Below are 13909 nucleotides of genomic sequence, written 5' to 3'. Positions count from 1 at the left end.
AGTTGCAAAGTGGAAACTCGAGAGTTGATTGATTCTAGAATAATTCTGCATTTTTAAACACCTGGAATGGAAATAGAATGGGAGCCAAAGATTTCAGAATATAGTTGGAATGGAACGGACACATAGTCCTGGAAATATAAATGTTGATTTTGAGTGAGACACTCAAACTGGTAAATTTGCCATTTGGACTAAACTAGACTTGGATAATATTGTAACAGATACAAAAGGCACGGACAAGAGAAAAGAAGGGAAGACGAAGAGGACGAAGCGTTGGAGAGGCCGAGCTGCGCTACTATCACGCGACGATCATCATCCATCGCCTGTAAATAAAATCATTTCTTCGCAACTCTTCGTAACAGTTGTGGTGGAGGTGTATTTCCTTTACTGGTTCTTTCAGTATCTACATACAGGTGACTACCTCTGGCGCGGTAATTATAAACACTTTATTCTGCACATTCTACGCTTCTGAAGACACGGAGAACTTTCTGCACTACAAGAATGAAGTTAATTTAAAGGCAGCAACTTTTAGTTGTCGAGAAATATGATTCGCTTTAACAAGGGCACGCTTGACCTAGGACACAAGGATGGAGGCCAAAAACGATGTCACAATCTGCTGTACTCTGCAAGAGTTGACATGATGCAGCATGTGTGCCATGTTTTTGGCACACGGCTGAGAGCCCACAAAACAATAACAGGAGGTCAGAGAGGCATCCCTGAAAGGTTAATATGTTAGTAGATGTGAAACAAAAAAGGTCACCCTGCAAAACATATCAATGTGTTTCGCTTTTATGTCGGTCCTCAAAGTGACAGAACAATTTAGCTGGATGCATGGGAAGCACGACGCAAGATTATTTTCTACTTCACTTTACGCGAGTGAGTTCCGACGAATTAGAGTTTTAAAAATGGCAGATCTTATTTAGAGGGCAAGCCTCGCTGTGTTGCAGCGTGCTATGTGCTTGTGAATGGCTTAACACATGTGCAGCTAAAGTGAAGCTAACTTTAATGGTCACAAGGCGGCAGCTGTAGACTAAGGACATATTTGAAAAATCAGTGCACCATGATGCCAGAAATTAGTGCCATGTTTGGCTTTACCCAAAATTTTGTAAAAGTCTACCTAGTGAACTATCCATTTCGGTTGCTGCTGACTGGCTGGAGCTGAACCAGCGAAGACGAGACTAACTGGGGATGCCTGTCTTCTCTTCATTGATACAGCTCCAGCCATTCAGCTGTGACCAAAATGTACAGTCGACTAGGTGGACTATTACAGAATACTCCTACACTGCAAGATGGAACAATCTCAGACTTCAGCATGGCCTCCAACTTGGGAGAAAAAAAATTTAAATCAAGTAGCTCTTCACCTCTCTTTTTCTCCGCTTTGGCTCTTTGTCAGTTGTAGCTGGCTCCTTTGGTGTCTTGGGCGTCTTCACTGGTGTCACAGTAGGGGTTGCTGGTGCCTCTTCAACCTCATCTTCAGAGGCAGCCACTCTTGCAGGTGGCGGGCCCTTCATGAAATGAGAGAAGGGAAAGTGGTCGTCAGCATCCAAACTTTCTGCCATGAGACGCAGCAGTGATTGGCACAGATAATTAGTAACCTCTAACAAAATACTTCTAATATAAACTACAGCTGTTGCATAAATAGACAGATAGACAGATAGCTAAAGTTTATTAAAAGAACAATCAGAAGAGTCGCTAATGGTCAGGGCCCCTAGTCCAGGGCTCGGCTGGCTCTTGCCATCTTCTCAGCTTGAGCTGGTCGTTGCTGTTGCATAAAGCTAACAGCAAGTGGTACGTGTGCCAAATTTGATTTACTTGCAATAATTTATTACCGATAAAGCTGCACCTTAATCTAACAAACAGAAATGAAGTAAGCATACAGTTTGGTTAGTGCATTTTTGTGCTATAATACTAAAAAAATTTTTCTGCTATAATGAAACTGACTGCTCAGCAAGTGCGACTTCAAATGCGCAGAAAAAAAAAAGGGTAACCTTGTTTTCTCCATGCTTAAACGGCCCATTCTGAATTGCAGGTTGGCTGGCTAGGATCGCAGCCGACAAGCCAATATGAGATCACACTGATTGCACGGCTGTGTTTTAGTGACGGTGCAAAGTGCGTGCGTAGGTTACTGTTGTTCCCATGCCAGTATCAGGACGACAAGTAGCTAACGGGCAGTAAAAATTCAGAGGATACCTTTTACTGCCCTGTTGAAGGTATTGCAATTGCGTTATGTTTTTGCATAGACATGATCGCAAATTGTAATTTTTTCGGCCAATATCACCATGTATGCTCATAGTAGGATATTAAATGTAACTAAAGCACTTTCATGTCAACAGTATTATCACTGCAATAATTTACTATTTAAGACAAGTGCATTTAATGCTCGCCAATTCAGGGCAAAGGAATATGTATATATTCCTTTGCCCTGAATGCATGTCAACTAAATGCAACTGCATATATAGAAGTCAAACTTCGTTAACTGGAAGTTGTAAAATCCAGGAAAATTTTCTAGATAAGTGAACTCACGAAAATATAAATCCCTGGCTACGCATAGACCACATACAGCCTTTTGAAATAAGCGCCAGTAGCAGCTAAATTTCTTGCAACAGCTCAATAAACCCAGAGATATTTTCAGTAGATCACTTTTGCGAGATATTGCGAGACTTGGCACTCGACATGTCGGGCATCTACAGGCAAGCAATCCTCGCAAAGAGCCAGGATGTTACAAATGAGAGAATGTCTACTTGGCTTCTGGTTTGTTTTGCAGTCAAGCTGATAGCACGTCGCTTGTCTCTCTGCAAGAAGCACTTATCAAATACAAAAACTACTCAATTCCCTGCAGTGGTTCAGTGCGTCAAATCCAAGTGGAGTGGAACTAAGCAGCTCTCAAATAAAATAGTCTATTACCAACGAGATCGCAGCCAGTCGTGAACGGCAGATGATGAGAGTGGTGTAGAATTAAGTGGAATTCACTACAAATTTGTGGTTCTGTCACTTTGCGATGTTATCGTAGCAACACATAAATATAGAAGCCTCTGGCAGCAACCTTTTCTCAACATTTTTGCAGTAGAGATTCTGAGATATTCGAAGTGAGGTGCACAAACATCTTGAGATAAGAGGTGAAAATATATGGAGTTGACACCAAGTCAGACAAGAATTTTGCCTTAACCAGTCTTTTGAAACAACAGACTTCGATTTAACGAGAGTTTACTGTGTATTCCTTAGCCCTGGATGGATGTGAATGAAGTGCAGCCTTAGATTAAACCCTTCGAGACACGTAAAAGAGAGCAATAAGTCCGGTAGCAGTCTACAATAATAAGGATGTAAATCTTCTGCACAATGTTTCACAAATAATATGGGCCAAAACTAGAGACACCATTTAATGGTATGCCAGTACGTACTGAAACCCAGGTAAGACATGAATGCCTGCATACCGAGCCTTTTTCTGCAGCCAACTAACGATACGCCATCGTTTTATCGATTGAAACATAATATGCAAAGGAAAGTCCGGCCTGAATAATTTGCTATTCCCTCGATGTTTTGCCCATAAAGCACACAGAAAGTGCTAAGGAAATTTCAAAAGTGCACTGCATTGAATTTACACACTGTACATATTGCATATTCTTAATTAAGTCATTGAAAAGGAAATGAAGTTTACTGTAAGTAGCACTGTGTCACAGAGAGACAACATGGGAACTGAACTCCAACAGACTGGATGGACATAAAATGTACATAAAGACAAAGATGTGCTTGATGGGGCCGATGGGAATTGTGAGTCAGATTCTCATGACACCTGTGAGTAGCTGCTTCATTTTTCAGTTATTACCGCGAGATGCTCTCACATTCCCAAAGACCTGCCGCCAGATGGTAGAGTGACCTCTGCCATGCTCTTTGCCTTCTCCAGGTTGACGAGAATAAACGCAAAGTGTCTGTGTATGCTGAGCTGTCTCACGAGCATTTCTTGCTCTAACAAATCACGCTTCATACTAAGCAGTCTGGCAGTATAAAATGGAAGTAGCAGCGCTAGCAAAATTGACCAAAGACACTTTATTAAGCAAATGAGTTCTGCAGAAACACACATTGTCGATGTAGATTCATGAAAGGCAACATTGACATCCACTTAAATCAACAAGCCACCATTCATTTGAACTGATACTGCCAAGTACCCCAGTTGGTACAGATGGCGTAGTGACTGCCCTGGAAAAGATAGTGCAGGGTTTGATTGCTGGAGTGGGATGAGCTTTTTCAACTGGAAAGCTTCCTTTTTTCTGAGGAATCAGTACCCATTTCTTTTGTAGCTGGATGCTACTTTGAAGTATATGCCAACTTTCCCTTCCATAAAGACACTTCATACACTTTAACGTTCATTGCTAGTAGCTTTGAAAATTCTTTACACACCAGGGTGCAAAAGCATGAATAATGGGCATAGCAGCTACAGCGTAATTATGTGTGAAAATAGTGATGCAGCGATTTAAGTGCCATCAGTTACTTGCAAATAAAGAACTTAGGTTTTATGCCATGCTGTACCGAGCTCAAAAAGTCAAGCAGGAAAAAAGGAATGTGCAGCTGGAAGTGAAACAGACCTACTTACTCTCTGCAGGCATATCCAACACATTAATACAAGCCCTTCTTCCTTCCTTTCTGAATACAAAGTTACTAATGCAAATTCCGGTACCAACCAAGACAACAATATTTTCCCCCAGATATTAAAAGCAAACTTGCATTTCGTAACAAGAATGAAAACTAACGATGGATGAAATATTTCTCTGTGTATATAGCACTCCTGAGTATGCTCTTGAAGCAGCTTGGAAACAAAAATTCACAATTTGGAGCAGGTGGCATACTTACTTGTCTATCTGAACTTAAAATGGGTACACAGTAAATCAAATGAGATTGATTTAACACAGCAAATCAAAACAGAACATATGTTACATATGTAACAGCATTTGTGATGAAACCCTGCTATACATCATACTGTATGTCAATCTGAGCAGAATTCTCCAGTAACGGTCATAATGGGGGAGCATGCAATGTAGCAGCACTGCCTCCAGTGCTGCAGTGAAACACTCCCTCCAAGCCGCGCTAATTTTCTTAGTGTAATTACGTGGCTGTGCATTAGTTCATATGAATACATGGGTGAAGTGCAAGTGATATAGATAAAGATAGGGAAGTATAATCAAGTTTGTACAAGCACACTGCAATGAGTGGCACTATGGTTTAACCGAACCTTACACCCTAACACAACTAACACAACTAACACAAACAGCGAGCCACGTCAGTGGCTCAAATGCTGCTTTATTTGATCAGGTGTTATGAAACGCAACACATCAAATCACAGATGGAGAACAGGGGAAAAAAGGAGGGGGTGGGGAGAGCCTGTAGATGACAGTGGGAAACAATGCAGACAGAGCGAGAACCATGCAAATGTCAAATTGACATTGTGCAAACCATTTAAGCTGCCCACATGCCTTGGGTACAACCTGAGGGTAAGCATGCTACCTTTACAGCTGTGCACTGAAATTTCTGCAGTAAGCAGTGGAGAGAACAAATGACTGCTTGTCCAGCTCTACAGAAAAAGGACCATGAAGCACGAATGCACTATCTATAACACACTACTCTGCAAACAATTATGGTGATTTACAGCTGAAATGAGGCATCAAAAGAAAGAAAACATAGCTGGTTTGTTTCCTTGTGCACAACTTAGAAAAATCATGCCGGCTCCACTGAATACTCAAAATTCAAGATGAGGTAGCAGGGACATAAGAATTGCATGCAATTTTGAAACCCATCTCCGCCCATAAAAATCTTCAAACTGGTAAGTTAAGATTAGACCGGCGATTCACCTTGGTTGGTGTGTTCGCTATGGGGCTCACAGAACCATTAGGGAATATTGTGGAAATCTCCTCATCAATGCTGGGCAGATCAGAGCTTCTGACCGGTTGCTGCAACAGTGCAAAACAACATAACCAATGTAAGCCCCTTGAAGGCCGCTTTTGCTAGAAAAAAGCTATAGGCTCTGGTTCATTATAGGTTTCAAGGGCCCCAATCTTAGAAATAAAGTACAGTTGTTACAGAAATCTGCTTTTTAACAACAATACTACAATTAGGAAAATTGTGCATGTAAGCTGGCAGTTACTACCCAATAGACCAAAAAAAAAAAAAAACGTTTACAGTGTCTGCATACCCGAGGCTGTTGGGGCTGTTTCAATATGTTCCTTCTGAGTGAACAGTACCGCTTAGAATACCTTCATTCAGGCCAAGATTACCCACAGTACAAGGGCTACTGAAAAAGAAAACGTCCCATATACAAAACTTATTACCACTAGGCTGCTGAACCGTTAGAGGAGTCCAGTGACTGGTTCTCCAAGTAAATTGTTTTAGCTCCTTTTCTACAACCATCACTCACCAAGGTACAATACTGAGACTGAGTAGAATTGACAAAATTTCACGAAAAGTAGCAATGAAAGAGCTTAATGAAGTGTTTTGCTAGAAACCTGAGAAATACATAAATATATACATATATTTTTTGAAGTCCTTAAAATCGGAACATTTTGTTGCCAAGCTTTGGCAGCAACCAGGTCAAGAGAGTCGTAGGCCCGCCAAGAAGTTTTTTAAAATGAAAATATGCTCAAGGATATCCTATGAAATTTCGACGAAGAACGGTTTTCATGTATCATAATATGAACAACAGAGGCAATGCGTTGAAGCCAGCCAGAAATTGTCCTTGAAGAGAAACATAAAAAATAGCTGAAGGGAATGATCGAAAATCATACATTTAGGGCACTTCATAGGCATCACTTGCGCCTACAGGAATAGAACAAGTGTAAAGGGATGTTGACCAAGGGTTAGAAAGCGCAGAGGAAAATGTAATGACATCACTACATGCCTATATGAAAAAACAAATTGCAGGAATCTTTCTCAATATGAAAGAAGTATAGGCAGTAGTGCTTTTTTTCCCTTTTCTTCTTTAAGAGCCAACATAAATGAAATAGAATGTAAACACAGAAATATATGTTTACTTACCTTAAAGCGACACTAAAGGCAAATACGAAGTCCACGTGGTGTGTTAAAATACCATTCTAGAAATCTCACAGCCTTTGTTTCGCGCCAAGAAAGTTCATTCAAGAGAAAATTGTGTCTAAGGGTGCGGATAACGAAATTCAAATCGCCTGCCTTCGAGCGGGAGAGTGGTGATGTTGCATATGCTATCTCCGCCTGACAGATGGCGCTATGGTTTTTGTGCAAAACGCAAACATGTGGCCATGGGGAAACCGAGCCAAGAGTATGTTAGATTCGCTGCTGCAGCTGCTTTTTCTTAAGTGGTGTGGACCATTCTGGCATCCTGCGACATCACATAGATGCGAAAATCTCTCCTACTTGCATTTTGTGGGAGTTTCGCAAGCCAGCAAAACCAGCGCAGCACTACATGTTAAGGAAACTACTGAAATGCGAAGGCGCGGGTGGTGCAGACGCAGCGAAAATGAAAGCTTTTAACCGTCTGCATCGTTGTCAAGGATAATGTCAATCACTTATTAGACAGGCAGCATTTTCTTCCATCTTATAACACAAAGCAATTATCTTTTTATTACAAGTTGAGTAGTAGTGACAAAATAAAAAGAGGAGTGCCTTCATCAAGCTAGTACTTGATTGACCCTGGTGAGTCGCTAATAATGTCCTGCAATTACCTCAGTTTGGCGATTACTGAAGCTTTGATCACGATAAGATTGACACCTTAGGTGTCCTCGAGCATTGATCTATCACTTTAGCTGGACTAAATATTTTCCTTTAGTGTCACTTTAAGAAAATAAATGCCTAACAAATCAATGCAAAATAACTGCAGTTTACATTATATCTATTAGCTGGCATCTTTACATATTATGCAAATGCACATGTAAAAGCAGAGGAAGAACTGAACCAAGAACTGAAAAGCTTGAATGGAACAGAATAATGGAATAATGAGCAAGCATGGAACAGAATAATGCAAGCAAGACCAATAAAGTATGTTTAAGAAACCTGGTTGGTTCTCACTCTCATCTGAACAATCACACCAAGGACAGTAGCATCATTAAATGACAAATGATGTTACTTAACAACAAGGTGGTTGCTCATTATGGTATGAGAAATAATCATGCCATAGGGGCATTAAAACAGCCATGAGACCACATATTCACACGAATTGGTGCAGCTGCCTTTCATATGCTATGTTGATCCGATGGTAGTGTAATTGTTGCTAAATCAGTGTTAACAAATCACTGCTTCTGAATTTTGTCACTTTTCCCAGGTTTCTCCCCATTTCCAAGCAAAATTCTTATTACCAAAAAGTAGCAAACTGAGAAATTCTCAATGCAGAGGTGTAACATTAAATTTACAAATTAATACTATAAACAAAATTTCCAAATTAGCACTACAGGAATGCTATGCAATCCTGCTTACTGTTTCCCTACTTGCACTTGCTGTCTGTGCTATAAATGTGACCTGTTATGCAAATTTTATCCAGGATACAACTTTGAGGCAAATCTGATGCAATTAAAACAATTTAAGGAATTATCCACTTGACTATTTTCTTTTATATGGCTCATTCTTTGAACAATTTTGTCAAGTCCTGAAAATCTAGCACCCACATGTCAGTTTTCCCCACTCTACAGTTCACCAGATCCCCCAAAGTATTAGGTTTAGGCATTCTATATTTAAGTGGTAGCAATATAAATCAGGTTACTGCGACCAATGTAAAAAAGAGTGCCGACATTTCAGGATATATGCCAATCACTTGTTCACGCTGTACAGCAAGCTAGGAATACAACTCTGAATAAGAAATCTTTAGGAAATGGTCAGTGAGCTGCTTTATATAGATGCTTAAATTTGTCCAAGCAATGTACCATCTATAGCTGAGCTGCAAGACATACGGCCTAGGGCTGCATGCAGCCCTTATCAGATTCTTAGCAGCCCACAGCCAAGTTATAAGAAGCTGCTATTAATAAGCACATTTGAAGCAGCTCATAACAACTTGAACAAGGCATAGAAGGCCTATTTGGTGACATGCTGCTATAGTCCGGCTCTTAGTGGTGTTAGAATAAACACACAGCAAGCAACTTGCCACTCATTTCATTCAACATTTTCTATCAATATTATACTTCAAATGTGGGAATGGTGTCTTTTTCTGTAATCTCTTAAGTCATAGGTTTTGCAATTCGAAGAAAAAAGTTCCTGCATGCCAAGAACCTCATATCACACAATACCAACAGCATTTCATATTATTCAAAAAAGCAGGGGCCCAATTCCTTAGCCATACCGGAAATGTGCAACTATAGACTGAGCAACCTCAGCAAGGCAGCGCTACTGCTACGCCAAGAGCATCGCAAACATGTAAACAGAACGCATCAGCGTTTTGCTTGCATTGTCACTGCGTGTTCTTTTTCTTGTTGCTTGTGGCGTTCATGCTGCATATTGATGACTAGCGTATGGACTGATAGGGATAGGGCAATGAGTAGACTTGTTTGCAGAAATTGTGTAACACAATTTTTGTGCAGGGAACATCAAAGCAAGCATCTGCTATTTCTTTTGCTGAAACAGCAGATGTGGGCAAAGACACGACAAGTGCCAAGTGTCCTTAGCACGTCAGCATTAAGATCTTTCACACCATCAAGCCAGAAGTGTATAGCTGTGCATGAGGCTGAGCACATACACGGGGCTACGCTCCGTATCTTGGAGGTGCTACGGCAAGTGCGAAGGCCGAGCAGAGGTGGCTGGTGCCTTGATGCACACTAGTATATTCCTGCACACCTAGCGTACGAGGTTACGTTATCTCAACTTTCCCACACAAGGTGAGGCGAGAGGCAGCACAATGATTTTGCTCCCTGTTGTCGGTGCTCTTCATTCCATCAGCATTGTGACAGTGTGTGTTTGTGGTCATCAAATGAGATCTGTTTATTTTTGCCTATGTGTGCAAGGCACCATGCTTGTTAATTTTATTAGTAAGCAAATGTTTACTGCAAGTTATACGGCCAATAAAACTGTGAACCTTACTTCGTTTATTGTCTCTTAGCTAGCACTATCAATGCTTCACCCTTTGAGCAAAACTGAATTTTTTTTTTTTGAGGAGGACAAATGCAGGTAAAGTAAGCCCTTATTAACTCAAAGCTGTAAAAACTGGAAAAAAATTCTAGATGAGCGAAGTTTCGAGATAAGTGAAATGAAGAAAATAGAATCCCTCTGGCAGTGCATAGACTACATGAAGCCTTTCCAAAATACCGCGAGTAACATTTTCAGTCACTTTGCTTCGATACCTGGTTGGCATCTGCGGGGAATGGCGTTACTGACACTGTGCGAAGACAGCATGCTTTAGAGCTGTGCGCGGGCCCGGGCATAGGAAGCCACGTACCCAAAACTTGCTCTTGGTAAGAAGGCTATTAGCCATTCCGGCCCCCAGTTCAAGCAGTGAACGAAACTTCAGCGCTGCCGGATTCATAATGCAGGAGCGCCGCACTTGCCTTAACCCTTCATCAATGGTCAACTTGTTGTTTTAGAGCGCAGCTCTTTGGCGTCCGTTCCTGGGTTTCGCGTCGTCGTCGGCGTTGTCGTCGGCCTCGTAACCAGCTCCGCCCCCCTTTCATCCCCCCAGCGCTAGCAGCGACCGACTGATACCGCTGGATGCCGCTGACGCCGCTAGAGAGTCAAGATAACGTGACTGCATAGAACACCGTCGCCGCCATGCAGAAAGAGGAGGAAAGGGTCCCCCCCCCCCCCCCGTTCTTGTGTGGCGGATAGGGTGCTCTTCAGTTGCCGACGCGCCGGTTATTTCACGTAGGCCCCGGCACGTCGACGAATACGTGACCACCTTCCCACGGCTAGACCTGGTTCTTAGCGCTGCGGAAGCGAGGGTATCATATTGTTTGTGTCGGCATCGGCGGCATTGTCCCTGAAACCAACTCCGCAGCTGGGGTTGACTCACTATCGGCGTCAGCGGCATCAGTCAGTCGCTGCTATCTCTTCCCTCCTCCCTTTATCGTGTTGTCCGCTTGCTGCGCGCGCTTCTGCCCCCATCGTTTGCCGCTGGGTGTACACGCCGCCCCCCTCCCCCCTCTTCCTGCGAGTCTCCGGTTGTCAAAGCGCCGGCTCAAACTTAATTCCTTTCTTCGCTCCTCCTCCAATGCAACCCCTGTGCGGTGGCAATCAGAGAGCCAGATCGGTGGCGGCGGATCTGTATATGTGCACCGCCCGAGCCGAAATTGCCGCTGCCGTTCGCCCTGTTCGGTGGCAATCAGAGAGCCAGATCGGTGGCGGCTTGACATAAAGACAAACAGCAATTTCCTAACACTTATGCGGGAGAACATCCCGTTCCTCTCGCTCGTAACGCGTCCCACGGCTGTGACAACCTCGCGAGGCACTTGTATAGATCTCGTCTTTGAGAATCAAGCATTGGTGTACCAAGTCGAACATATATCAGTCTATTTCTCCGACCACAAAGCTTCCTTCATGACTGTCAAGAACTGTTAGTGGAGTCTTTGTTAAAGGAATACGTGTGAAAAATAAAAAAAAAATTCTGTGATAGCGCATACATGTGTTGCTCGATTTGTTTGCCTCAATCTATCGAAAAGGTGAAACAGCTTATTTGCTGCGCTCAAATTTCGCATTAGGAAGTAACGTAATCGTCGGTAATTTTTTCCACAATAGCTTAGAATAACAATTCTGTACGCGCGCTGCATCTGTATATATTCACGAAATATGTCATATGGAATGCAAGAGTTCAACATTATAAGGTCATTTAAATAAACTGATTTTCCCAATATTGTTTCTTTTTGTGTCGGCGTCACCTTATTGTAGGTAGGGCCAGACCGGGCCGCCTGTGGTAGTATAGGGCCCGGGCCGGGCGCGGGCTCAGAATTGCGGCCCGTGCACAGCTCTAGCATGCTTGCCACAGAGTCAAGACAATTGATCCCATTGATTTATCTGAAGCCTGTCATCCAAGCATAACCGTTTTGAGATATCCAAAAGCTGACACTGCTAATTTCTGCGTCATAATGAATTCCGAACAATTTCACATTAAAAGGCGAAACTATGGAACAGTGCAATTGTCATGCCTTTAGCATAAGCCCCCGAGTGATACGGCATTTACAGCTCACTGCTGTGCAAGCATGAAGTGAGCGTCATTATCAAGCCTCAGATCTCACTGATACGCTGTAGGCTCTCATGCTGGCTTCTTTTGGATGCAGTGTGTGGGCTGATCGAACGTGCTCAAAAGTGCAGATCATCTTGCCCAAGGTCATGATAAATACAGTAAAATCTCATTACCAAGAACCCCACATTAACAAATTTCTCAAATTTAGGAAGATTTTACAAATACCCACCAGACTGCCTATATTTTCAATGTAAAAATATTTCAGAACTACGAATTTTATATACAGTGCGTATTTCAGAATAACGCACATATATTTCCCCTTTACAACTGAGGAAGTCAGTATTACGAATTTGGCTAAAAGTAACAGCGCCGCAACTCTCACGTGAAACAGAAACCGCAAGTGCAGTAGCTATCATCATGACCATGTAGCAGTAGCGGTCATCATCACCATGTCGAGTGCCAACTGCTTTACTACAAACTTCACCAAGAACTTCCCGACAAAGGTTTGGCGATGTTCCAACGATGAATGAAGCTAGCGACGGCGTCAAGAAGAAGTGAAAGCAGTTTTTGCTGCAGGACAAATTGGACGTATTGCAGGAAATCGACGCAGGGAAAAAGCAAGTCGATGTGTGCAGACAGCGTGGCATTGCCCCATCAACTGTCGCAACCACATTGAAAGACAGACAAGACTGTCAAGCTTCAGCGGGAATCGCAAGTCGCTCCAACGAGGAAACGGCTGTGACTGGGAAACTTTCAAAATGCGGATCAAGCTGTTCTCACGTGGTTCAATGATGCCAGACTACAAAACGCTCCCTTGACTGACCCAATGCTCCAAGAAAAAGCCCACGAATTTGCCGATGCACTTGAAATAACTCGGTTCGGCGCCAGCGCGGGTTGGCTTTTTCGTCTCCCCCAAAGGAATGGAATAACTTGGCAGGTAGTCTCGGGCGAGGAAAAGGCTGCCGACAGAGAAGGCGCGGATTCCTGGTGCAATGATTGCTTTCTAGAGGTGGCTGAATTGTTCTCTGAAGACGATAGTGTTACGATATCATGGAGCGATGGTCAAGGGACGAGCCGCCGCGAGAACGATGACGAAGTGGGTCTGTGCCCTTGGCGCGGGCGAGTGTCGGCCTGGTGGTCTGGCTCCAGTGTAAATACCCTGTATATAGCCTCTTTCATCTGTGTTCTTCCACACGTAACAATATTTTCAATGCGGAAGAGACTGCATCAGCTCCTGCCAGAGCGAATGATGCACTTCAAAGGGCAGCATTGCAAAGGAGGGAAGAAGTTGAATCTTCACGTGACAGTACTGCTCTGCTGCAATGCAACAGGCACGAAGAAAATTAAACCATCCGTCATCGACAAGTACACAAAGCCTCACTTTATGACAAACGTCATGTCATTACCATATGAATGCTGCGCCAACAAACGAGCTTGGATTACTGAAGAATTCTACTGGTTGTCGACAACTGCTCTGCTCAGATTGTGAATGTTTGCTTGACGCACATTCAATTGGAGTTTCTGCCGTCAAACAACACGTCCTTGCTGCAACCCCTAGACCAGGGCATTACAAAGAGTGTGAAAGCAGAATTTCATAAGCGCCTTGTGTAGCGGTTGATTATCAACTCCACCTAAAGCACCAGACTGCAATCAATATTTGCCAGGCAATGGAAATGCTCCCAGGAGCTTGGTGGAACTTGAAGGCACCCACCATTAGCAACTGCTGGCGAACAGCAGGGCTTGTCAAAGCACCTGTGCAGCTTCAAGATGACCTGGAGGTGACTGACAACAACCCAGGAG

At 43.0% G+C, this 13909-nt stretch overlaps 1 protein-coding gene across 3 annotated transcripts in view; it reads right to left on the bottom strand.

Moving 5' to 3' along the window:
* Ndf (Nucleosome-destabilizing factor) overlaps positions 1–13909 on the bottom strand; it is a 139737-nt gene that overhangs the window by 114555 nt on the left and 11273 nt on the right. For 2 of the 3 annotated variants that reach the window (XR_012827325.1, XM_075688482.1), the window contains exons 5-6: positions 5838–5936; positions 1359–1502 (exon numbers count right to left, since the gene is read on the bottom strand). Coding sequence is in view for 2 of the 3 variants with exons in the window: in XM_075688482.1 (XP_075544597.1) it covers positions 1359–1502; positions 5838–5936 (243 nt within the window). In the remaining variant the exon portion in view is untranslated. The remainder of the gene's footprint in view (positions 1–1358; positions 1503–5837; positions 5937–13909) is intronic. The other variant, XM_075688483.1, reaches the window with a different exon arrangement.

Source organism: Dermacentor variabilis, chromosome 4 (genome assembly GCF_050947875.1).
Source record: "Dermacentor variabilis isolate Ectoservices chromosome 4, ASM5094787v1, whole genome shotgun sequence".
Classification (NCBI taxonomy): domain Eukaryota; kingdom Metazoa; phylum Arthropoda; class Arachnida; order Ixodida; family Ixodidae; genus Dermacentor; species Dermacentor variabilis.
Note: the sequence above shows the minus strand (reverse complement) of the source record. Positions and strands in the feature narration are given on the sequence as shown.